This window comes from Cuculus canorus, chromosome 16, assembly GCF_017976375.1.
Source record: "Cuculus canorus isolate bCucCan1 chromosome 16, bCucCan1.pri, whole genome shotgun sequence".
Taxonomy (NCBI): Eukaryota; Metazoa; Chordata; class Aves; order Cuculiformes; family Cuculidae; genus Cuculus; species Cuculus canorus.
The window spans coordinates 2,115,246-2,137,631 of NC_071416.1; the positions used below are offsets into that span (position 1 = coordinate 2,115,246).

The 22,386-nt window shown below is 48.9% G+C and overlaps 1 protein-coding gene across 1 annotated transcript in view; it reads left to right on the plus strand.

The window, feature by feature from the left end:
- Positions 1-13,704, plus strand: part of LOC128853844 (hydrocephalus-inducing protein homolog) — a 21,965-nt gene extending 8,261 nt beyond the window's left edge. Inside the window, exons 5-14 of the mRNA XM_054081834.1 lie at positions 239-338; positions 1,683-1,801; positions 3,561-3,784; positions 5,453-5,520; positions 7,454-7,689; positions 8,067-8,164; positions 9,391-9,526; positions 9,928-10,092; positions 11,213-11,365; positions 13,462-13,704. Of these exons, the coding sequence (XP_053937809.1) occupies positions 239-338; positions 1,683-1,801; positions 3,561-3,784; positions 5,453-5,520; positions 7,454-7,689; positions 8,067-8,164; positions 9,391-9,526; positions 9,928-10,092; positions 11,213-11,365; positions 13,462-13,704 (1,542 nt within the window). The remainder of the gene's footprint in view (positions 1-238; positions 339-1,682; positions 1,802-3,560; positions 3,785-5,452; positions 5,521-7,453; positions 7,690-8,066; positions 8,165-9,390; positions 9,527-9,927; positions 10,093-11,212; positions 11,366-13,461) is intronic.
- The last annotated feature ends 8,682 nt before the right edge of the window (positions 13,705-22,386 follow it).

The following is a 22,386-nucleotide window of genomic DNA, read 5'->3' on the forward strand; positions in this document are numbered from 1 at the left end:
TCTCCATTGATCCGCAGCAGGAGGGCTTGTTCTGCTGGGTGCCAATTGCTGTGGCTCACTTGGGTACATTGTGCACTTCTGTATACATGCAAGAAAAGGGTGGAAGAGGCAGCACCTTTGTAACTGAGAGTGGAAAATCCATTCGATTTGCTAGTTTTTTTCTGATCTGATTTCTGGGACTGAAAAGAAGAAATGTAACATTTGAAGATAAATGATCTGCTGTCTGCTTCTGTTTTAGGAAGGAGATGTCTTGCCAAATTCTTCAGTTGTAATTAATGTGATCTTTAAACCCCAAGAAGCCAGAGTCTACAAACAAATGGTCTACTGTGACATCTCAGGTATGGCTCCTTGGTCTCCTCTCAGGCACAGGGAAGGCGAGGCACGAGCAGTCTCCCAGCCCACTCTGCTCACGTGTAATTGCTAGGAAGGGTCAGTGGCCAGCAGGGCCGTGCTGGCATGTGCCCACCGTCCCTGCAGTTTCCAAGTAGCCCTCAGGATACCTGGAGATCCCTCAGGATACCTTGAGAACTCATCTGGAATACTGTGTCCAGTTCTGGAATCCGCAGTGTAAGAAGGATATGGAGCTGTTGGAACGGGTCCAGAGGAGGGCTACAAAGACGGTTGGAGGGCTGGAGCACCTTCCCTGTGAGGACAGGCTGAGAGAGTTGGGCTTGTTCAGCCTGGAGAAGGATCTGAGGAGATCTTATAGCAACCTTCCAGTACCTGAAGGGGCTACAGGAAAGCTGGAGAGGGGCTTCTCGTAAAGGCTTGTGGGGATAGGACCAGGGGAGCAGGTATAAACTGGAGAGGGGCAGATTTAGACTAGACATTAGGAAGAATTTCTTTACCATGACAGTGGTGAGACACTGGATCAGGTTGCCAAGGGAAGTTGTGGCTGCCCCATCCCTGGAGGTGTTCAAGGCCAGGTTGGGTGGGGCGTTGGGCAGCCTGATTTAGTGGGATGTCCCTGCCCATGGCAGAGGGGTTGGAGCTAGATGACCTTTAAGGTCTCTTCCAACCCAAACTATTCTATGATTCTAGGATGCGTGGCTACAAGTTTGGATCTCAGTGGACTTTCTTATTTATTCATGCAAATAAAGCTGTGTCTCTTGTGTGCTGGAAGGAAGCACGCGGTGCAGGGCACAGACACCTAAAATTGATTTTTGGGTTTGTCTGCACACAGAACTGTATTGAGTTACAGTTTGTGAAACCCCTTTCTAAGCCACTTTTGCAGGGAGATGCTAAATCCGGAATGATAATTTGTCCCTTACCTTGTGACAGAGTTGACCTGCATTGTGTAAAAGTGTTTGTTGGTGTGGTCAGATGAGAATCACATTCAAAGCCAGTCATTAAACACAGGGAAGGGTGTCAGAAAGCAGAAGTGAAGACCCTCAGCAACAAGGTCCTGTGCTGTTGGGCCACCTACACCCCTCTTTATTTGAAAGGAAGGCAGCAATGCCTGAGTGTGACCGCTGCAGGATGTGCCAGGGCATTATTCCTACTGAGATTTAAATTCTCGTTCTACAGTACCTGAGGGAAGAGAAGGGTCCTGCATCTTCCCCTGGAGCATCTAGAGCTGGTCCCTTCTGGCCTGGAGTTGGGGACTAGCATGGAGGCAGCTTGGAAAATCCAGGATAACAGAAGGAATTGTTGCACTGAAACAGAAGTCTCTCTCTCCCCAGGCCGTGAAACCAGGCTGCCCCTGCGCATCAAAGGGGAAGGCATAGGGCCCCAGCTCTGCTCTGACTTGGACCAGCTGGACATCGGGAAGGTCTCTGTTGAATCAGCGCAGACTTATGAGGTGAGCAGTAGGGGTTCACAGGGGCTAGGATGGATCCTGATGGCTCCCTGGACAGCTGGGAGCCCCATGGACCTGCAGGATTTCTGGCAACTCAGGCAGTTGTAAGCAGAGAACAGTGACGTAACAGTGAAGTCTGAGAGGTTTCACAGCATGGGGATGATTTTTTCTGGGTTCTGAAAGATGCGTATGTTGTTTGTGAAGCCCTGGTCCCTGCCTTTGGGCAACCTCCCTTTGAGGTCAGCTGGGAGGCTTCCTGGAAAAAAAACCTCTTTGACACACGAAAGCAACACTGCGTTAAAAAGACACTTCAGCTTTGGAACACCTCTGGCTCTAAAGAGAGCAAAGCATTTCAGGAAAGAAACTTTCTCCATATTTGCCTATTTCTCTACCCCGCCTTGCCCTGGTGTTGAGTCTTCTGCAAAAAAATAAGATGGAGCAATGGAAAGAGGTAGAAAATGGGGCAATACATCATGCCAGATGCTTTTTAAAGCTTGACTGTGTCCAGGAAGGAGTTTTCACACATTAAGGTGTTTTCTTATCAAAATATTGTGCTCTGTGTGCATTTTTAATGCTGCTACTTTACTAATTCTCTCCATCAATTTATTCTTTTCATTACTTGAGAAAGTGTGAGTAAGTAGGTGATGCTATCAGTGCTGCACTAAGCAGCGAGACCGGAGCTAAACCTCAGCTCAGCATAGGATCCCTGAGTGCAATTTGTAACTAAGGTGTAAAAAATGTGAGAGGAGAGAGCAGTTTGCAATTCACTGTTTCAGAGAGGGAGTACAGGAATCTTTTCAACAGCAGCTTAAAGAAGCTTAAAGAATAAGGGACACCTCTCTACTTCTGTCTCAATTTTTCTGACAGATTTTGCAAGGACAAAAATTAGGCCACAGGAATCCAAAGCAGAGAGATCCACCGGTAGGAATGGCAGGGTTTCCCCTGCAACAACTGGTAGTGTAACAGCTCTGCTTTGGGTGGGTTTGTTGGTGCCTGGCAGCACGCAGGCAGGTGTAGGCATTTCTTGCCTGACATGAAAAGAGCTGAGTCTCAAACAACGCTGCGGGATTGTGTCACTTGTTCGAGGCAGCTGATCTCCCCAGCGTTTGACAAAACGGGCTTGGTTCTGAATTCATGGTTTATTCTCTTCATGGTAAATTCACAAGCAGTGGCTGTGAGTATTTAGGGAAAAGAAAATCTTTGGAGTAGATGGAGCAGCTCTGCACCTCCCACTCCTCCTTTCCTGATGTGTCTGTTTGAGCAAAGACTGAGAAACCGCCACACTGAAGGAAAAAGAAAAGGAACCTGATGTCCTGCAGCAGAGCCAGAGAGCGGCCCTGAGGTGTCTGCTATAGGCAGTGAACTCATCAGCTGCAGTGGAAGCTGAATACGTTCTGCCCTTGGCAGGACCCGACTCACCTGCAGCAGAAGCTGTTGTGGATGAGTCGCTGGTGAGGTGGCAGCTGGCCTTTGGGGGCTCTTAGGGGCAGTGCTGCATCGATGAGCTAATGCTGGGCATGGCCTCAGCTCTGCAAGGCAAAGTGGACCCCTCGGTGTCAGTGTGATAAACCCAGCAGGATTCTGTTTGTGTGAAGTTATCACTGCTTTGCATGAAAACAACCCAAAGGCAAAACTTGTCCTGTTTGTATTTTCATTGGCTTCTTTCTTCTGCGGGTGTTAAGTGATTACTGAAACACAAATCGGCCTTCTGTAGAAAGGAAGATTCCTTATGTATTTCTATCTCGCTTTCTTGTTGCTGCAGATGATCCTGTTTAACAAAGGAGCCATCGATGCTTTCTTCAGCCTGGAGCCTCCAACTACAGCTCTGGGCTCCTGCTTCACCTTTCTCCCTCAGGAAGGTCTCATTTCACCAAACAGGCTCCAAATCATCAAGATCTCCTTCAGTTCCACCATCCTGGGGGAGTTCACAGAAGAATTCAGATTCAATGTAAATGGATCCCCTGAGCCTGTGACTTTGACTATCAGGTGAGGAGGGATATAGGAACTTGATGGGCACATCTGTAGCCTTCCCTGGGCAGTCGTCACCCACCAACCTCATTTTATGGTGCAGCAGTGGTAAAAAAGGTGATATCTAAGGTCTTAGTGTGGGGTGGCTGGGATCAGAGCCAAGATACAGCAATGGTTCCCTGTGAGGGGCAGTGACCGTGTCTCTGCTGCTCTCAGTGTACACTTTAACTCTGAAAGCCGTGGGTCCCTGTGGGAGACCCAAGCTTTGCCTTCATGGTTGAGCAGGGTGGCTCTGTGACTTTCCGGGACACTGTGCGCAGAGTTTGGCAGCAGCAGGTTCCTTCTGTGACCCTTTCTACGCCTGTGGGAAGACCCCAGGGCTTGCAGTGACTCTGCCCGTGATGGAAAACAGTTTATCTCCTAGAGGCCACATGGAAAATATGTGGAGTTGCCTGCTGCCCAGCCTGGGCTCCCAGGAGCTGGAGTGACTCTTTTGGGGAGCTCACTTCCCTGTGGACACTGGCAGACAGGGTAATGGTATCAGCTCTGGGCAGTGATGGTCGGAGATGTCCCACCTGAACATGCAGCAAGGCCAGCAGGGCCTGGGAGACGCCTGAGGGCTGGGCCAGCCTGGGACGTTTCTGCAGCCAGAAGCAGTGTTTTTAAAATCCTCTGTTAATAATCCGTACAAAATGAGCAGCAGCAGCCTCAGCTTCATCTCTCATGCTAATGTGTTGGGACAAGCTGTCCTCCCAGCACTGCTGCAGAAAGGGCTCCAGTGCCTCCCTTCTGCAGCTGCAAAAGTGTTGATGAGGGGCTTTGGGGGCTCTGCAGCAAACGCTGTCACAAGGACTTGAGCATCACCCCCTGGGCTGGTGCCATTGCAAAAGATAACCCTCACCAAGTGAGGGGCAGAAGGGGGAAAAAGCCCTGAGGACAGGGGAGGCAAAGCTCCCTTCTCAGGACCCCAACAGCGTGTGAGCGTGTCTCAGCCAGTCTTAACCATGGGCTGGAGGATAACGTATCAGCAAGAAAGCTGATGCTGACTGCTCTGGGGCTGCCTGTGTCTGCTCAGCAGCCGGGCTCTTGGGCTGCGGCTGGTGGGAGGCACTAGATCAAAGCAGAAAAGAAATGAAGAGAGTCTGTGGTTAATTTTGCCAACTGGTAGGGGATATCAATAAAAAAAGAACGACAAGACTAATACTTTGCAAGGGGGGGAGGGAGATGTCTGTTGACAGACAATTGCATGGCCCAAGATCATCTGAGGAGGTGTTCCGTGTACTCCAGGGAAACACCAGTTCCAGCTAAGAAATAGCAAAGCATGGACCCAGCAGCTGGGAAGGCTGGTTGCAGCGAATCCACTTCTCTGTGGCACCTCTGTGTCCATCACTTTACAGATGAGGAAAATGAGGCACGGAGCCATCATTTGTTCAGGGTCTTTTGTGGGGCCAGCAGCAAGCGAGGGGTGGGCCCTGCCTGACACGATGCCCTCAGCTGCATCAGCAGCTCTCAGTTGCACACGGCTTTGCCTGGACTGCCTCCTGTCCACACAGATGCTGTGCTGAGCACAAGGGTGATGGGCTGGTTTGAAACCCACTGCCGTTCTGAGACCAGCTATTACTGATCTGAGTTGTAATGCAAACTGAAAGCTTTGCACATCTCCAGTGCCTGTCTTTGTCCTCACAGGGGCTGTGTTACCGGACCACTTGTTCACTTTGATGTGCCTTCTCTCTCCTTTGGTGATGTCTCCTTTGGTGAGTCTGCCCCGCACTTGAACTTTGAATCAAGATGTCTGTTCATGGTCAACATTGAGCACTGTAGCATGAGAGCGTCCCTCACTTGTGTTCCTCTGCAGCAGCCTTTGGTGTGTAAAACCAAGGCTGCTGGTTGTTTAGGTGGTATTTGACCACCATGAGATCAAATGAGACCAAAGGAATAGGAAGTCAGCGTGTCCTGGTGTCCCTCATAGTCAGTCCAGTCCCAACCTCCCAGTCCTTGCAGAAGAATGTCTGTGAAAGTCTGTGTCCTAGGAAGGCCCAGGGGATGGGACTGTAGGAGAAGGGAGTTTATGCCACCCGTAGCTCGCCTGGGTGAATGTTCCTGTTGCAAGGCAAGGCCACCATTTCCCACCTGACCTTTAGTGTCAGATGTTAATTAGTGCTGTGAGGGCACCTCGTTATCACCTTACCAGCGAATGTGCCCAAAGGGTAGCTCTGCATCAGGCACTGATGTCCTTGGAGAGGTGGACTCCTTTTCTGCTGAAAGGCCACCTCTGCTGGTGTCAACAACTGGTGACTGAGCTTCCAGAGCACCTGTACTGAAATGCAGATTCTGGTTCTGCATCACAGTCTCACAAAAGGCTCATTTTTAGTGAGATGATCTCCAGTTTAAGTGTGAAATCAGTTGTGGACTGGTTGAAGGGCTATTATCGTTCTGCATTCAGGGTGCCTCTGTGTTTTCATTTTGTTCATGGACCCTTTCACACAACTCTCTGCCTTTCCTGAGCCGCTTTCTCCCTTTTCTACATCCTTCCTCTGCCACTTCTTTGTTTCTTTACAAACAAATAAAAGAAGAAACGCACCAGGCAGAAATATGGTTGTGTAGTAGGAGATTAGTGCTACTTAATGTGATCTCATTAACTTGGCCTTTTCAGCTGAAGGCAGCCATCAGCTCTGCTGAAAACTGCTGTGTTGTGTGCAAAGACTTTGTTCCCGTTTGGGGCTGCGAGGTCTGTGTCTGTCCTTTTTGTGCCTACCGCCTCCCTGCTGGAGTTACTGCTGGAGTCACGGCTGGAGGCAGGCAGTGGTCACTGTCGATGGAATGGATGAGCTACCTGCAGTGTCTGCAGCTGCTTTCCCTCCCCACCTGCGTTACAGCAGCGTTCAGTAAGCAGCCATGGGAGATGTCTCCTTCTCACAGGGATGCCAGCCAGGCTGTGGGCTGGTGTCCTGTCTCTGCAGAGCATCCCCACCTGGTGTGGCTGTGTCTCTGGTGCCTTATGGAAACCTGGTATCAAAGGTCAAGTGATGCAAACCTTTGTGGGCAGTAACCAAAGCCAGTGCGCAGTATGGATGCAGTGTCTCCATTTGCTAGCTCAGGAGAGAGATAACATTTGTTAGCTGACAGTTCCTGCTAATTCCAAAGGCAGCACCAACCTTGCCTCCTGTGGAGTGGGCTGCAAGTTGTCTCGTGCTCAGCCTGGTTGACCCCAAACCAGGAGATCCCTTAAGGATCCTGCCTAGAGAAAGTGCGTTGGAGTGCTTTGCATCATGCTGTAGCTCCCAATTTCATCCATCCTTTATCTTCCTGTAGCTTCTCCTCGGTGCCAATACTCTACTTGTTCTTGGAGTTAACAGGGAATTTTATGAATTGAATGTTCAGAATAAGTGGTCTGTCTGGATGCATGCTTATAAGTGAAAATCACTTGGTGCTGTTTTGGGGACATGTGAGAGAGCTCCTCAGTTAGAGAGAAAAACTCCTTGTGTTCCACATTGCTAAGAGTGGGCATTGCCAAAGAAGCAATTTCTGATCAGCAGAAAAGGGAAGGATTAATTCCTTGTTCAGCTTCTCAAGTTAGCTGTAATTGGGATTGAAAAGAGCTGAAGTCCAAGCACAGTCTTATCATAACAGGGTATTCACACCGTGGGTTGATTGGTGCATAAATTCTTACTTGGGTTGTTTTCCTAGGCTTTCCTCGCACATTGTCCTGTCGCCTCATTAACACGTCCTCGGTGCTCAGGACCTTCAACCTTTACATTCCTGAGGATGGCTCAGGAGAGCCCAGTGTCACCATTTCTCATCTGATGTTGGACAACACCCTCCCATCTCGAAGAAGGAGGAGTCGAAGACAGGTCAGGCCGACTGAATTTACCATCACTCCTTGCAGAGGGATCATCCAGCCCCAGGGATTCCAGGATATCCAGGTATGGGAACAGTCTGGCCTTCAGCAGGTGGAGCTGAAACTTTGCTCATGTACAAGAGGGTTTTAGTGCTGCTAGCATACACAAGTAAGATATACGCACTATTGTGAGGCATTTCTTGGCTGGGTTACTCCGGGGAATTTCTGAAGGAGCACTTTTTTGCTCACACGTGCCCTGATAACTGCATGGCATAGTCAACAAAGCAGATATAGTCACAAGACTTTCATTACTCCCAGAGACTGTCCTCTACGTGTGGGTCAGCAGAAGGATTAGGGTAAAACCTTCCCTTTCCTTACTGTGGGAGGAGAACCAGAGGACACCATGCATGGCCAATGGCTTTTGGGAGCGATGAAGTATTTCATGATCTTCTCTTCCACCAGATCACCCTGTGTTCCAACACTGTGAAGAAATACCGTCTGGCACTGGTGGTGGACGTGGAGGGTGTTGGCAAGGTGTCTTCATTGCTCCTCAGAGCCAGGTATCAGCACTGTCCCTGCAGTTCATTTTCTCTCCTCATGCATCCACCACCAGCACACTGCCTTGCTCACGGTTTGCTAGCCCCATCTCCAAAGAAGAAGTGCTGCCGAACGAGCCAGCTCTGCCCAGCCAGATAGGAGAACAGCAGCGCTTTGAAAGCGGCCCACGTTGCAAAGCACCTGGGCTCAGTAGACAGGCTTGGCCCCGAGCCTTTCTCTAAAGGGAACAGCACTTATGTTCATTATTGGCCTGGTTTTCGATGCTTGAGGTATAACAAGTTTCCAAAGGGCTACCTCTCCTCCTTCCTGCAAGTGCTGCGCTTGGGCTGGGTTGCAACCAAAATGCAAAACTTGTTTGGTATGCAGGGAGCCTGCTGAAAGCTGGTGTCTGGTTCAGTCAACAAAGGTGTGTGCAAGCGGGGAAGGGGCTTGTGGCTGGTCTGGTGGGGGAAAAATAAAGGTAACATTTCACAAAGGGCAGAACAGTTTATGAGGTGAGGTCGGGTTTCTTCCCTCTGGTTCCTTTGGACATTCTCAGACCCAAGCAAAACGTTGTTCTGGCTGCAGCCAGTTCAATCGTGTTGCACTGCAGTGGATGTGAGTTTAATAGTAAGAGGGTTGAGTTTCCCCTCGTCCAGGCAGAGCTGTTCAGTCAGTGTCTGGGCTGCAGTTTGGTAAAAGAAGTGCAGATGGGAACCGAAAGGTATGGATTTGTGGGGATGGAACTGGGAGAGGGCAATCACCCATTGCGTAAGGCAGATGGTAACTTGCGTCTCTATTACTGGGACAAGTGGCTGAGTTTTCAGGCAGGGCAAGAGCGCTATGGGAGAGAAGGGAATCTCTCAATTTTTATTGAGATACTGGAGTGCTGTGGTCTGTGAGCCTTGACAAGCACTGGGCTTTGGTGGGAAGGCTCCCCCAGAGCTTGCATCTTGCTGGGACTATTGGGAGGGTCCTCGCAAGCCTCCTGCAGTGAAGGTGCCCATCAGACAGCTCTGGCACAGGGCATCATGCTCTGCCTGGGCACCTGGCAGCCTCTGTCATGCTGAGTCTCAGGGTTTGCCCCTCCTTTACAAGAGGTTATTCGGTAAGAAGAAGTTAAAGGTGGTTTATTGCTCTAGGGGTATTTAATGTCTATTTGGGAGTGACAAACATGTTATGCTCCATTTCACACTATCTGGAGAGTAAACAAACTCTGTGTTCTATGTCTGGTCATCTCTCTGCCTAGGTGTGTCATTCCTCAGCTGCGAGTGCTCAACCCTGTTGTGACGTTTGAAAATTGCTTCCTGAAAGTACCCTGTCAGCAGATGCTGACCATTGTGAACGACAGCAATCTTCCAGGCTGCTACAGGGTTCTTCCTCAGGTTTGTCATTGCATCCGCCTCCTGCCCACAAATGTTATTGAAGGGTTTATGAGAGAAAATAAAAGGCTTCTGGGTAAGACCTTGGTGATCATATTCAGGTTGGTTCCTGAGTTCATATTCCTATCTGAATATAAACTCTTTGGGAAGCAGGTTTTCTTCTAATCTCTGGGATTCTTTCATGCACAAGAGCTTAGAGGGTTGTACAAAGCTGCTGCAAGGAGGCTGCCTGCACAGGAGTGGGTGTTTGTGGATGCAGCAGCTCTTGGACCCCCTCAGAGTGCTACGTCTATGCTGGTCTTACATCCGGCTTTGTGACCTTCTGCTTTGTCCTGGGGCTTTTTAAAACGTGTTAGATGTCAAGAAGTTTCCTCTGAAGTTGGGTTTGATTCTGTCCCTTATAGGAACACAAGGACGCTGCTGCTGTGCAGTACTCCAGCCCTGTGCCGTGTGGGATTATCCAGCCTTGCAGCTCAGTGGAGGTCCCCTTTACACTGGAAGCCCAGGTGACAGGAGAGCAGGACACTGTTGCTTGTGTTGCGGCATTTGGGATGGAAGAATTCCCGCTGGTGAGTGCTAGGGGAGAAATGTGCCATTGTGCGACTCGTGCTGGGCGCGGGGACACTAAAGTGTACAGGGATTCTTCCTGGGAAAACAAGGACTTGTTAGCACACGGCTGTGGAAAATGACAGCAGGGATTCACAGCATGAGTAACAGCCTAGAGAAGAGGAATGATGGCATCTTCTTTGGTGTCTGACACAGTGTTTAATGATGGATTTGTGGTAAGGGATAACAAGCCCAGTCTGAAACCCATCACAGTCCCTGGATCTCACACTCTGCTGCATTCTTGGATGAGCAACTGCTGCTTCACTGGGACTTTGGTTCAGGAGGACACAGGGACATGCTGTGTCAGGAACTATGCTGACAGTCAGGCCTATCGTGTCTGAGAAATATCCATTCTACCTCTCTGCCAAAAGCCCAAGCCTTTTTTGTACCTCCTGCACTGGTGGCAGAATGTACTCACATGGATCCCATTGTGCAATTCTGATCTCAGGGGAATCACTGCAATGCATTACGAGAACGCAAAACATAAGCTTGGTCTTGTTCTCTTAGGTTATGCTGTCTGGTATTGATGCGAGGTCTTTATAGAATTGGGTGAAGTCTCACATGGATCTTTCCTCCGGGCTGTGAAGGGTTCCTCTGCGAGTCTGTTCCCTGGTGTTTTCTTTTCTGGTGACTGCGTGCCAGCTTCCATTTGGTGTGTGCCATCTCCTACATTGAGGGGCTGCTGCTGGCCGGGCAGCCTCGTGTGCCACAGGCAAGGGGTTTGGCAGCTGTTCGCTATCGGAATAAGCGGTCACCCACACTACGGCTGCTTGCTGGGACAGATGTTCTTCATCCAGAAGAGCAGGCACAGGGGAGAGGAAGGAAAGCTAATGCATGGAGGAGCTGTGAGAAAGCAAGCATGGGAAACTGGGTTTCTTCATCTGTTGGTAATAGGAATCTGTGGCTTTCAGATGGGATTGCTTCGGGTTCCACGCTAGCTCCAGGCCTTTTGTTTCAGTCTTAAAACACTGAAATCTTCAAACAGCAGTAATTATCCTTGGTCTAGGAGTACCCTTAGAGCTGTCTGACCTTTTTAAACTTTCCCTGTTCTTTTTGATCTTTCCTACCGGCTTCCTGGAGTAGGAAATCCATTTGGTGAGCATTGCAGAAGGACCAGTTGTCTATGTCCAGCCAAGTAAAATAAATTTCGGCAGTATCCAAGTCCTTCAAGACGCTTCCCGGACTCTCCGCCTCTCCAATCAAACCATCATCCCTGCGTCCTTCACGGCACAGATGGTAAGTCTCCATGGGGCTATTTTCCCACAAAAATGGCTGATCCATAGCAGCCTGTGATTTGATTTTTGTATACAAAATGTAGATCTGTGACCCTCGGCACAAGTGTGTCATCCTGTACTCGTCCACTGCATCCTGTGTCTGTCTGAGGTACTTTTCCTTGTCAGATTGCTCTCCCAGCTGCCAGGCTGCCCTGTTAGAGCATCCCCTGGATCCAGCAAGGGGAGGCTTGGCCTTCTTCCTGGGTAGAAAAGACTGGAGCAGTAGGTCAAGATGAAGGAGCTGTTGCAGCTTAGCCAGAGGACTGATGTGACTTGCTGGAAAAGCTGGCTGTTTCTCCTTCTTGCTGCCACTGCCATCTTCTTTTCCTGTTTCCCGAAGTGCCTGATTATTGCCACATTGACCAGTGCAAAAGCTTTGTATGTATTAATGGAAGTTTTTGATCTCCCTGCAGAAAGGCAGAGAGGACAAAGGATCTTTCTTTGGTCATTTCCTACTTTTTCTGAGTCCTGCTTCTTTTTCTCTTGTGTAAGGACAGAATGACCCTATCACTTTAACTAGCTAACCTCAAGCAGCTTCAAGAGAATGGAGTGTGGTGGCTCCTCAGCCATCCCTGAGGTCAGCGCCCATCAATCTCTCAGATGCTGCTGTAACCAAGCTGTGGCAGCTCTTATTCACAGGAGAAGTCGTCTGGGAGAAGATAATGATCTCAGCATTGAATTTCTTGATGAAGTGATTGATTCCCACCATTGTCTAGCACACAGGGACTCTGCTGCCCAATAGCACAAGCTCTTACAGGGACAAAATCAGCCACTATTTTTGCCTATCCAGTGCATACAGATATTGCATTGTTTCCAGAGCATTCGAGGATGAGCAAGGAGCAGGGATGTTGTCAGAAGTTAGATTTTGGTCTTCAAAGTGGGAGGATTTTTTAGTGTGGGTCCAAGAAATTTCTTGTCCCTGGGACACAGCCTGGATCAGTGTAGGCAGAAGCTGACCTAGAAACCTGAGTGAAACTGGCCCAGCAGAGCTTGTTGGTCCTGGCAGGTCTCCTGTTTGGTGCTGCCCCTGGACCCACTCCAAGTGCTAACAGATGGAATGAGGACTCCTTGCTCCTCTGGATTGGGCTGTTGGCCTGGCAGGGCATAGTGGGTCTCTGCTGGGTCACCCTGAGAAATTCAAAGTCTGGCTCCCTCGAGACAGCCTATCATGACTCCTCAGTAACAGTTTCTTGGGTACAATGTACTGCCGTGCTTGTTGCCAGGCTGTGACCGATGGACTTTGGCAGAAGGCACACTTGCAGATTCACCTCTGGAGCAGAAATGTCAGGTTTCCTTTACAAGCGAGCTGCCCTGTGTCAGCACGACCAGAGGAAGAGATGCACACGAATGTCAATGAAAACCTGACCGCCACCAGCTGGGTGTGAATGTGTTGTCTGGGTGGCCCTCAGCTGGTGGCAACGCAGTGGGTGCTGCTGAGGCTCATGATCAGCTACGCACAGGATGCAGGGAGAGCAACAGAGGGCTGGTGGGATCCTGTGTTGTCAGTGAGGCCCCAGTGTTCACCCTGTGCCAATGCTCCTCCATCCCATTCTCATCTTGCTTTTTTAAGACTTTCTTCTGCAGCTCTAGAGGAGAAATTAAATGAAGCTGGGTTTATAAATTCTGCCAGTGCCTGGAATCATTTTGATGCCTTTGGCATTCTCCATGCTGAGATGCAGGCATGCAGACCTGACCTGCTCTCCATGCAGGGCACAGTCAACCGAAGGAGTTATTGTAGCTGGGGCACCCACACATGCTGCTGGGACCCTGAAAGCACATCAAATTCTTGCTTCCCTGCCCTCAAGCTTGTCTTATCCTCGCCATCCTAGCCTTCTCCTGAAGATGACCAAGTAAATGAGGTATCTCTGTTAACGGAGGGTAAAATACAGGCTGTATAAGTTCCCCCATAGTTGCTGTTTCCAGAGAGTGTGGCTCAGATTTAGGAAAAGTAACCTGCTGATTTTTACCTCATATTTTTAGTCCTTCCTTTTCCTGCACCCCATAAGAGACCAGGGTCTGTGTTTTCCCTCCTCAATTAGTGTCTGGCTTGTCTTACAGGCTGGCAAACACTCACGCTGGAGGATTGAACCCAGTCAAGGAGTGATTCCCCCCAACACCGAGGTGGCTCTGGCTGTTATAGCAAACTTGGATGGCGCCAGGAAATTGAAGGATGAGGTGAAGGTCTTCATAGGGAACAGCCGGAGCTACATCATCCCGGTCCAGGCTGTTGGCGTCGGCACCACGACTATTACCAACAAACCTATTGCTCCAGAGGTCAACTTGGGGCCCCACTTCAGGTAGAGTGTGTCTGAGCTCCTGCTCCTCCTGTGGGTTGAGCAAGGAGGAATTTTGCTGTAGTCCTTCAGCCTCGCTCTTCAGTGCTCCATGTCCTGGCTCCGTTTCACCAAAGCCACAGGAATTCCTTCAGAAACATTGAATGGCCCTGTGAAAGTTGGTAGATATCCTCAAAAGGCACCAAAACGGAAAGCCGTTGCTAAATCATCTCTCAATTGCCCGTAGTTAGAATACATTTATTTCAGTCAGAAAGGCAAAAACACTTCCCACGTCCCTATCCAAGCAGGAGAATCCATGTAAGTAGTTTAACAGGTTTTAGAGTGATTAACAAATGTACTTTGGTGACTAAAACGGGGATTTAGGCTAAATTCAGATCTGTAAGGCCCGGAAAGCTGGATCTATACTGTCGACACTCAGTCACTTGCAGTTCTGTCCATAGAACCTAACTCTGGAAGCACTTTAAGCTTTTTATCTGTGCAGTCTGTATCTCAATATGGTTTGAAAATTCATGCCTAAAGTCTGCTGATGAACAAGAGAAGCAACTCTTGTTACAGCTCAAAGATAACAGGCAGCACTTAATTTCTCTCTCTTGGAACCTGCATGGACGCATTCTTCTGCTATTCTCAGAAGTCATATTGCAGATGTGACCGATTTCCGCAAAGTGTGGCAGCAACAGTCACCTTCATAATAAAAAGCAGAAGTGAGACAAGCTTGCTTTCTGGTTAGGGGAAAGACTGAACATGTGGGTTCAAACTGAGGTTCAATCTCAAAAGACTCAAACCCAGATTCCTTACTTCCTGCAAGTGTGCTCTGCCTGCTGTGCAGTACAACAGTCTGGGTTACCATCCCTTCTAATTGTCATTCCAAACTAAAGCTATTAGATCAGAAAGATGGTGTGTGCTTGTGTGGAGGGAAGCAGCTTGGGGGTGTCATACAAGCAAAACACTATCTCACTCCATTGCCAGCTTAAGTTGAGGGTATTCAGCTTGAGAAGGGAACTCAGGGAGGGTCTTTTCTGATCACCAGGTTAATACGCAAGTATCGCTGTTTAGCCCTGGCCCGGCCCAATTTGGCAGCTAAAACCAAGCAGCTGGGCTCCCAGTTCCCTCCTCCCGTGCTGCCAGGGAAAGGGGAAAGGGAAAAGAGCAGAAAGGACTTGCCAGATGGAAATTCAAACTAATAATAATAATACATACAAATATATGAGCCTGTGCCCCCATCCCACCCCCTGATGCCTATCCATCACCACAAATGCTGCAGAGCAGGTATGGAGAAGAGTCAGAGGCAGGAAGGAGATGGACTCTCGAACAGGATTCAGGAGTGCATAGATCCAGGATCAGAGGTAGACAGACGAGGTCCTCACTGGACATTGGCCACCAAAAGAAGAGCGACTGACCCTCATGTTAGATAAACATGTATCAAATTCAAAAATGTTGGTTCCAATTACTTTTTTAATTGCATTTTAAAGTCTTAGTCACACATTTAAAGATATTGCTATTCACAAAATTAAATCGGACAGCTCAGAAATTGAAAGTAAGGCAAATATCTGGGTTTTATCTTCTTGGCATTACATATCAAAGTCTATATAACATTAAAGATTTTTTCCTACTTGCCTCAAAAATTGAACGACTTATACCAAGAAGTGTCACATTTCACCTTTTTTAACAACTAACATCCTTCTCTTCCAGATAAGCAGACGACGTTGGAAGGCACCCTGTCTTTCTTTGATACGCACACAGGAGCCTGGACACAAGAAAATCTGACCAATTTCACCCAATACTTTATCCTGATACAAACAGTTCTGTTAAAGCTGTAACTCTAAACTATGGCATATGCTGGAGGAACAAAGAGAAGCAGAACAAAAAGGAATACATTGAATGCCTTTTCTTCCCATATGAAAAGCGACAAATATTTTGGCAAATGTTCCATGGGCGACTTAAGTTATGAGAAAGGATAGGGGAAAAATAAAGTAACTGTTTTGTCTCTCTATATTAGAAGTCTTCAGTTTCTGTTATAGAAAACATAAATTAATAACCATCTTAAAAAATCTTCCCAGGAGGAAGCAAATATTTTTAGAAATATATTTTCTTTAAAATTGCTATACTATGTTTAGTATCCATTTGATGTAATTTCAGAGAGACTAGCTTGGGCATATGAAACACAATTTTCTTTGCAGTGGTCTCTGAAAGCAACAGAACATCAATACAAAGTTTGGATGTGTTCTTATTAAGCTCTGTGTAATTGCATCTTGTTTCCCTTTATTTAATGTTTATTTTTAATGTTACAAATAAAAGAACTACCGTAAAAGCACAGATAATTTCATTTCTCAGGCTCAGACCAAACCCTTCTCTGAAGGAGAAGATCCTAACTAGGATTTTCTTACTAGGGATGGGTCACGCTTGTCTCCAAGAGGGACTAAAGTTATCTCTAAAAATCTAGTTAGGCTCTTAAATAAAGCTTTAAACTAGATGTGAAGGGGGAAGGGGAGGAGACCAGGCTAGTTGGGAATGAGCCTGGAAGTGGGACACCGGCGACTGAGAAATGGTGTGCTGGAGAGGACCACCAGTACACCACCACAGGGCAAGTGAGGGCAAGTACAAGTGGGGACAGTAAGGATGAAACTGGGTCTGTGGAATTAGTTATTCCAAGGAGCAGTCAATCGAGAATAAACTCTCTTCCCTTTATGAGGGCTGAAGGTTCATCAGCCCAGCTGAAGTGCATATACACCAATGCACGCAGCATGGGCAATAAGAAGGAGGAGCTGGAAGCTATGGTAGGGCAAGGTGACTACGATGTCATTGCCGTCACAGAAACGTGGTGGGATGACTCACATAACTGGAGTACAGCTATGTTGGGATATAAACTCTTCAGGCGGGACAGGAAGGGTAGGAAAGGAGGCAGGGTAGCACTCTATGTTAAAGAGTGTTTTGATACTCTTGAATTGGATTACGGTGAGGATGGGACCAAATGCCTATGGGTTAAAATCAGAGGAGCCCACAAGAAGGCGGACTTTGTGATAGGAGTCTGTTACAGACCACCCAGCCAAGAAGAAGCAACTGATGAGCTCTTCTATAAACAGCTGGGGACAGTCTCTAAATCTCTGCCTCTTGTCCTTGTGGGTGACTTTAATTTTCCGAATGTCTGCTGGGAGTACAATACAGCAGAAAGGAAACAGTCTAGGAGGTTCCTGGAGTGCATGGAAGACAACTTCCTCGCACAACTGGTTAGTGAACCAACAAAGCGGGTGCCTTCCCAGGCCTACTGTTTGCGAATAGAGAAGGTCTTGTTGGGGATTTGACGGTTGGAGGATGCCTGGGACTAAGCGATCATGAGATGATAGGGTTTTCAGTTCTAGGTGGGATAAAGAAGGGGACTGGAAAAACTATCACATTAAACTTCCAGAGGGCAGACTTTGGCCTGTTCAGAAGATTGATTAGCAAAGTCCCATGGGAAACAGTCCTTCAGGGCAAGGGAGCCCACGAGGGTTGGGCGCTCTTGAAAAATGAAATCCTAGCAGCCCAAGAGCAAGCCATCCCTGTGTTCCGGAAAAGGAGCCGGCGGGGGGAAAAGCCAGCTTGGTGGAGCAGGGAGATCTCAACCTGTGTCGATAATAATAAGAAGCTCTATGTGCTTTGGAGGAAAGGACAGGCATCTTGGGTGGACTACAGGGAGGAAGTGAGATCGTGCAGGGAAAAAATCAGGAGGGCCAAGGCCCAACTAGAAATCAAATTGGCTAAGTCTGTGAAAGACAATAAAAAGTCTTTCTACAAATACATTAACAGGAAAAGGAGGACGAGGGAGAATATCCAGTCCCTATTGGACGCAGAAGGAATAACAGTGACAGGGGATAAGGACAAGGCTGAGGTACTTAATGCCTTCTTCGCCTCAGTCTTTAATAGCAAAGAAAGTTGTTCCTTCTGTTTAGAATCCCAAGAGTTAGAGGAGCAGAATGAGGCTCCCGTGATCCAAGAGGAGGCGGTTAGAGACTTGCTTGCCCACCTAGACTCCCACAAGTCTATGGGGCCGGATGGGATCCACCCAAGAGTATTGAAGGAGCTGGTGGATGTCCTTTCCAAACCCCTATCCATCATCTTCCAGAGGTCCTGGCTGACTGGGGAAGTTCCACTAGACTGGAGGCTGGCTGATGTTGTGCCCATCTACAAGAAGGGTTGCAGAGAGGATCCGGGGAACTACAGGCCTGTCAGTCTCACCTCAGTGCCAGGGAAAGTCATGGAACAGGTAATCTTGAGTGCTATCATGAAGCACATGCAAGAGCACCGGGTGATCAGGCCCAGTCAACAGGGGTTTACAAAAGGCAGATCTTGCCAAACTAACCTGATCACCTTCTGTGACAAAACCACTCGACTACTGGATGGGGGAAAGGCTGTGGATGGAGTCTTCTTGGACTTCAGTAAAGCCTTTGACACAGTTTCTCACAGCATTCTGCTTCAGAAACTGTCAGCCTCTGGCCTGGACAGGCGCACACTCTCCTGGGTTGAAAACTGGTTGGATGGCCGGGCCCAGAGAGTGGTGGTCAATGGAGTTAACTCCAGCTGGAGGCCAGTCACAAGTGGAGTTCCTCAGGGCTCAGTACTGGGTCCAGCTCTGTTCAATGTCTTTATCAATGACCTGGATGAAGGCATTGAGTGCACCCTCAGCAAGTTTGCAGATGACACTAAGCTGGGAGGAAGTGTCGATCTGCTGGAGGGTAGGGAGGCTCTGCAAAGGGATCTGAACAGGCTGGACCGCTGGGCCGAGACCAATGGCATGAGGTTTAACAAGGCCAAGTGCCGGGTCCTGCACAACAACCCTATGCAGCGCTACAGACTGGGGGAAGAGTGGATTGAGAGCTGCACGGAAGAGAAGGACCTGGGGATGTTGATTGACAGCCGACTGAACAGGAGCCAGCAGTGTGCCCAGGTGGCCAAGAAGGCCAATGGAATCTTGGCTTGTATCAGAAATGGGGTCACCAGCAGGTCCAGGGAGGTTATTCTCCCTCTGTACTCAGCACTGGTGAGACCGCACCTTGAATACTGTGTTCAGTTCTGGACCCCTCACCACAAGAAGGGTGTTGAGACTCTGGAGCGTGTCCAGAGAAGAGCAACAAAGCTGAGGAAGGGGCTGGAGAACAAGTCTTACGAGGAGCGGCTGAGAGAGCTGGGGTTGTTTAGCCTGGAGAAGAGGAGGCTGAGGGGAGACCTTATTACTCTCTACAACTACCTGAAAGGAGGTTGTGGAGAGGAGGGAGCTGGGCTCTTCTCCCAAGTGACAGGGGACAGGACAAGAGGGAATGGCCTGAAGCTCCGCTAGGGGAGGTTCAGGTTAGATATCAGAAAAAAATTCTTCACAGAAGAGTCATCGGGCACTGGCAGAGGCTGCCCAGGGAGGTGGTCGAGTCGCCTTCCCTGGAGGTGTTTAAGTAAAGGGTGGATGAAGTGCTTAGGGACATGGTTTAGGGAGTGTTAGGAATGGTTGGACTCAATGATCCAGTGGGTCCTTTCCAACCTGGTGATTCTGTGATTCTGTGATTCTGTAACTGATTAAACACTGGACCAGTATCAATGTTTTATTTTCCACTATTTAAATCAAAACAAAACAGCTCCTTGCTTGGTAATGTCATTAAGAGGTAAAGCAACGTATAGAGTGAACTTTCTTCATCTCTATATCTTATCCTTTGCGACAAGAAGGGGGCATGGGAAGGAAACGTTTTACTAATAAACTATAAAGCAGTTCTAGAAAACAGAGAGACTTGAATGAATCCATTCTAGAAAGTATTGTGTAAATATTTCTCTGACCTTTTTCTTTTTGTTTAATGACGTTGCCAAGAAGAATAAAGTATGAAGATAAAATTAATCCCAATCACATTCCAGTGGAATGTACTATTAAAGGAACTTGAATAACTCTTTTATGATTATTATGTTAGATGACTACACTGAAATACAATTAAGTATTTGCTGTGATGTCATAGGCATAAAAAAACCCAGTCACCAGTCTTCATTTTACTTTATATGCTAATATTTCGCTTAGAAATAAAACAACAACATTCATACATCACATGAGACTTTCTCCAATATTAAAAATATAAATTTACATGAACTATGATGCAGGAAAACTTCCCAAAAGTTCTTGAACTTTTCCAGTTCAGTTTGTATCAATGTTTATAAATGCCTTCCTGAGTTTAATGTTCAGTATCTGTCCTCTAAGCATGTAATTGAGTCTGCCCCGCACTTGAACTTTGAATCAAGATGTCTGTTCATGGTCAACATTGAGCACTGTAGCATGAGAGCGTCCCTCACTTGTGTTCCTCTGCAGCAGCCTTTGGTGTGTAAAACCAAGGCTGCTGGTTGTTTAGGTGGTATTTGACCACCATGAGATCAAATGAGACCAAAGGAATAGGAAGTCAGCGTGTCCTGGTGTCCCTCATAGTCAGTCCAGTCCCAACCTCCCCGTCCTTGCAGAAGAATGTCTGTGAAAGTCTGTGTCCTAGGAAGGCCCAGGGGATGGGACTGTAGGAGAAGGGAGTTTATGCCACCCGTAGCTCGCCTGGGTGAATGTTCCTGTTGCAAGGCAAGGCCACCATTTCCCACCTGACCTTTAGTGTCAGATGTTAATTAGTGCTGTGAGGGCACCTCGTTATCACCTTACCAGCGAATGTGCCCAAAGGATAGCTCTGCATCAGGCACTGATGTCCTTGGAGAGGTGGGCTCCTTTTCTGCTGAAAGGCCACCTCTGCTGACACACCTGGTGACTGAGCTTCCAGAGCACCTACACTGAAATGCAGATTCTGGTTCTGCATCTCAGTCTCACGAAAGGCTCATTTTTAGTGAGATGATCTCCAGTTTAAGCGTGAAATCAGTTGTGGACTGGTTGAAGGGCTATTATCGTTCTGCATTCAGGGTTCCTCTGTGTTTTCATTTTGTTCATGGACCCTTTCACACAACTCTCTGCCTTTTCTGAGCCGCTTTCTCCCTTCCCTACATCCTTGCTCTGCCACTTCTTTGTTTCTTTACAAACAAATAAAAGAAGAAACGCACCAGGCAGAAATATGGTTGTGTAGTAGGAGACTAGTGCTACTTAATGTGATCTCATTAACTTGGCCTTTTCAGCTGAAGGCAGCCGTCAGCTCTGCTGAAAACTGCTGTGTTGTGTGCAAAGACTTTGGTCCCGTTTGGGGCTGCGAGGTCTGTGTCTGTCCTTTTTGTGCCTACCGCCTCCCTGCTGGAGTTACTGCTGGAGTCACGGCTGGAGGCAGGCAGTGGTCACTGTCGATGGAATGGATGAGCTACCTGCAGTGTCTGCAGCCGGTTTCCCTCCCCACCTGCGTTACAGCAGTGTTCAGTAAGCAGCCATGGGAGATGTTTCCTTCTCACAAGGATGCCAGCCAGGCTGTGGGCTGGTGTCCTGTCTCTGCACAACATCCCCACCTGGTGTGGCTGTGTCTCTGGTGTCTTCATCCCTCCCTGGAAGCAGAGACACTCAGAGTGGCTTCTGATGTCCAGAGTGTGAAAGGTAGCGTTCACGTTTCTTCTGGAAGCCCCATGCTTGAGGATCAACCCTGCCCCTTTGGAATGTACAACCCTCTCCAACCCAAGCCTCTGCTTTGCTTAACCACCCTCATTCCCCCAGCCAGGGACACGGCAGAGTGAAGGGATGGAACTGTTGCACCGCACGTTGGAAAGACACAGAAGTCAAAAGAGCAGAGCTTGGTCTAATGATGTTTACCGGATTAAAGAGCTCCCAGTTTCTTCTCCCACTTCCAGGGTGTTTGCCAAGATAAATTTTTGGAACGCCCACATGAAGCGCCGTTGGCTGCAGGAGGGGAACCTGGACGCCCTCCAGAAGATCAGGTGGCCCTTGAAGTGCTCTGCCAGACCCCTTCTCACAGAGCCAGGTGAAACCTTGGCCCTTCCCACAGCCCTTGGAGGCCTCTCGGTGGGCAGCAGCAGCTCTGTCCCACACGGTGACCCTGCCGACGCCTGTGCCCCCCACTCACCTCTCCAATGCCGGGATCCCTCCCGGCCCAGCTCTGCTATATATGACAGGCTGTGGGGGCATCTCCGTGTGCACCTCCTGGCTCCAGTTCCACTGGCTGTAGTGTCCGGGTCCCTGTTGAGGCTCCCGCACACCCTGGGGATTGGGACACAAGGCAACGGTTGGATTTGAGTGGTGTTGAGGAGGAAGAGGCTGGTGGGGATGAAGGAGACACTCCCGACAGGACGATGGGAGAAAAGCTGCTTGGGGAGAGGGCACCCACCGCTCTGGAGAGGCTTTCACAAGGGCTTTTCCCACCCGGCTCTTCTCGTGGTTTCTCCCGTTTGCCCACTCTGATCCCTGCCCTCCCCTCCCAGTGCACGGACGCAATCGGAAACACCCGTCCGGCTTCAGTGCTGTTGGCCCCTTCCATCTCTTCTTCCTGCGGGCTCTCCTCAGGCTTGGGAACCAGGCACTGTGCATTCCCCCACTTATGGGCACCGGGAAAGGAAGCATCGGGCTCCCCAGGGTCCCTGGGCCTCCCGACGGCTCCAGCCCTTCCCCACAGGCCCCGGCCATGCATCCAGCCGGGGTCCCGAGGCAGCATCTCCCACCGCAGTGGCGACTTCCTGCTCGGCATTGGCAAGCACAGAGCAGGGAGCAGCTCTGGGAGGCGGCTGGTCCCGCCTGGACAATGCGTGCCAGTGCCGGGTTTGG